The following is a 1,671-nucleotide window of genomic DNA, read 5'->3' on the forward strand; positions in this document are numbered from 1 at the left end:
TCTGCAGATCAGTTAACACAAGTCAGATTTTTATACAGCTGGGGTAGACCAAGAAGTTATAAGTCGAATCAAGTATGTATCTGCCTTTTCTCACAACTCTCTTCCTTTCAAGTACTTGGGAGTACTTGTGTGTGCAAGGAAGGTTTCAGTCAGTGAGTGTAATGGAATAATTCATAAGATGAGCTCTAGAATCAAGGCATGGAGTAGCAAAAACCTCTCTTATACTGCTAGACTTAACCTTATTAACGCTATGCTGATTAGTATTCACCAATATTGGGCCCAAATTTTCATCACTCCTAGATATGTGTTGAAGGAGACTGAAAAAGTGTTCAGGGCTATCCTGTGGTCTGGTAACTACACTAGTTCTAGACCTAGGAATATAGCATGGGAAAAGGTTTGCACCCCAAAACAAGCAGGAGGTTTGGGTGTTAGGCAAATCAAGGTTTGGAACAGGGCAGCAATAACAAAATATGTGTGGGCCATATCAACTAAGCAAGACAATCTTTGGGTGAAATGGATGCATGAAGTCTATATCAGGGAAGCAGATTGGTGGGCATATGAACCACCTCAAGATTGCTACTAGTATTGGAAACAAGTGTGTAAAGTTAAAAATGAACTAAAGAGGTACTTTAGTGAGCTGGACAGTCAGAACATGCCTAGAATGAGCATTAGTAGTACTTATCAGAGGATGATTGGAGTGAATAATGCGGTTCATTGGGATAAACTGGTGTGGAATAGGTTGTCTATTCCTAAACATATAATGATATGCTGGTTGGCTATGCATCAAAGAATGAGAACTTCAGACCTGTTGGTTAAGTTGGGTGTATTGGAGGAAAACAAGTGCATGTTATGTGCTGATGGCATGGAGTCTCACAACCATCTTTTCTTTCAATGCTCTTATTCATCTAAGTGCCTTGAGTTGGTTAAGGTTTGGCTGCATCTATCTTCAGCTCAAGACTTGCTACAAAGACAATGGTACTTCCTACAGAAGAGTAGGAGAACTGGTCTACAAAAGAAATTTATTGCTGCTATTTTCTCTGGCTTAATTTATAGCATATGGTGGGCACGAAATGAAGCTGCTTGGAACAAGTTTTTTGGAGGCCTGAGGCTATGTTCAAACGAATGAAGAATTCTGTGCAGCTCAGAATAAAGGTTGTCATGCCTCAAAAAATTACCACTAGGGAGAAAAAGTGGATAGAAAAAGTGTTGAATGAATGAATATGTTGTATAGAGTTTTTTAGCGACTATTTCAAGAGGGGGTCAACCTAGTTGGGCTGTTCTTGTTGTAGTTTGCTTAAGTTGTAATTTTGTGCTGGTGATTATATAAATTTCCTTACTTAGCAAAAAAAAAAAAATGGTGTCAAAATTAACCCCATCAACGCTCCATTAATTATAGGGTAATTTTTGTCTCTGTTTTTTGTGGGTCTTTTTAGGTTTTCATTTCGATCGGGTGGTGTAGTATCCGATTTTTGACTGTCTTCATTAACGGTCTGGATCCCACGAAAGTCTCTTATTGGACTATGAGTTTTAAAAAACTTTGAAGTCGCCACCCTATTAATATCTGAATAGGGACATATTGATTATTTAATAAATCATTTTGAAATTATTTTTCAAGAAATATCATTTAAAATGATTATGACTTCATATGGATAAGGGTTTTTTGAAAATTGA

At 37.4% G+C, this 1,671-nt stretch overlaps 1 protein-coding gene across 1 annotated transcript; it reads left to right on the forward strand.

The window, feature by feature from the left end:
* Positions 1 to 652: 652 nt before the first annotated feature.
* Positions 653 to 1,126, forward strand: LOC125494685 (uncharacterized). The gene has a single exon (XM_048638398.1). The coding sequence runs from the start codon at positions 653 to 655 to the stop codon at positions 1,124 to 1,126; it is 474 nt and encodes a 157-aa protein (XP_048494355.1).
* The last annotated feature ends 545 nt before the right edge of the window (positions 1,127 to 1,671 follow it).

Source organism: Beta vulgaris, chromosome 2, assembly GCF_026745355.1.
Source record: "Beta vulgaris subsp. vulgaris cultivar EL10 chromosome 2, EL10.2, whole genome shotgun sequence".
Taxonomy (NCBI): domain Eukaryota; kingdom Viridiplantae; phylum Streptophyta; class Magnoliopsida; order Caryophyllales; family Amaranthaceae; genus Beta; species Beta vulgaris.

Bases quoted from the DNA above. Each gene is read 5' to 3' on its own strand.
- LOC125494685 (XM_048638398.1), top strand. From the start codon at position 653: ATGCCTAGAATGAGCATTAGTAGTACTTATCAGAGGATGATTGGAGTG.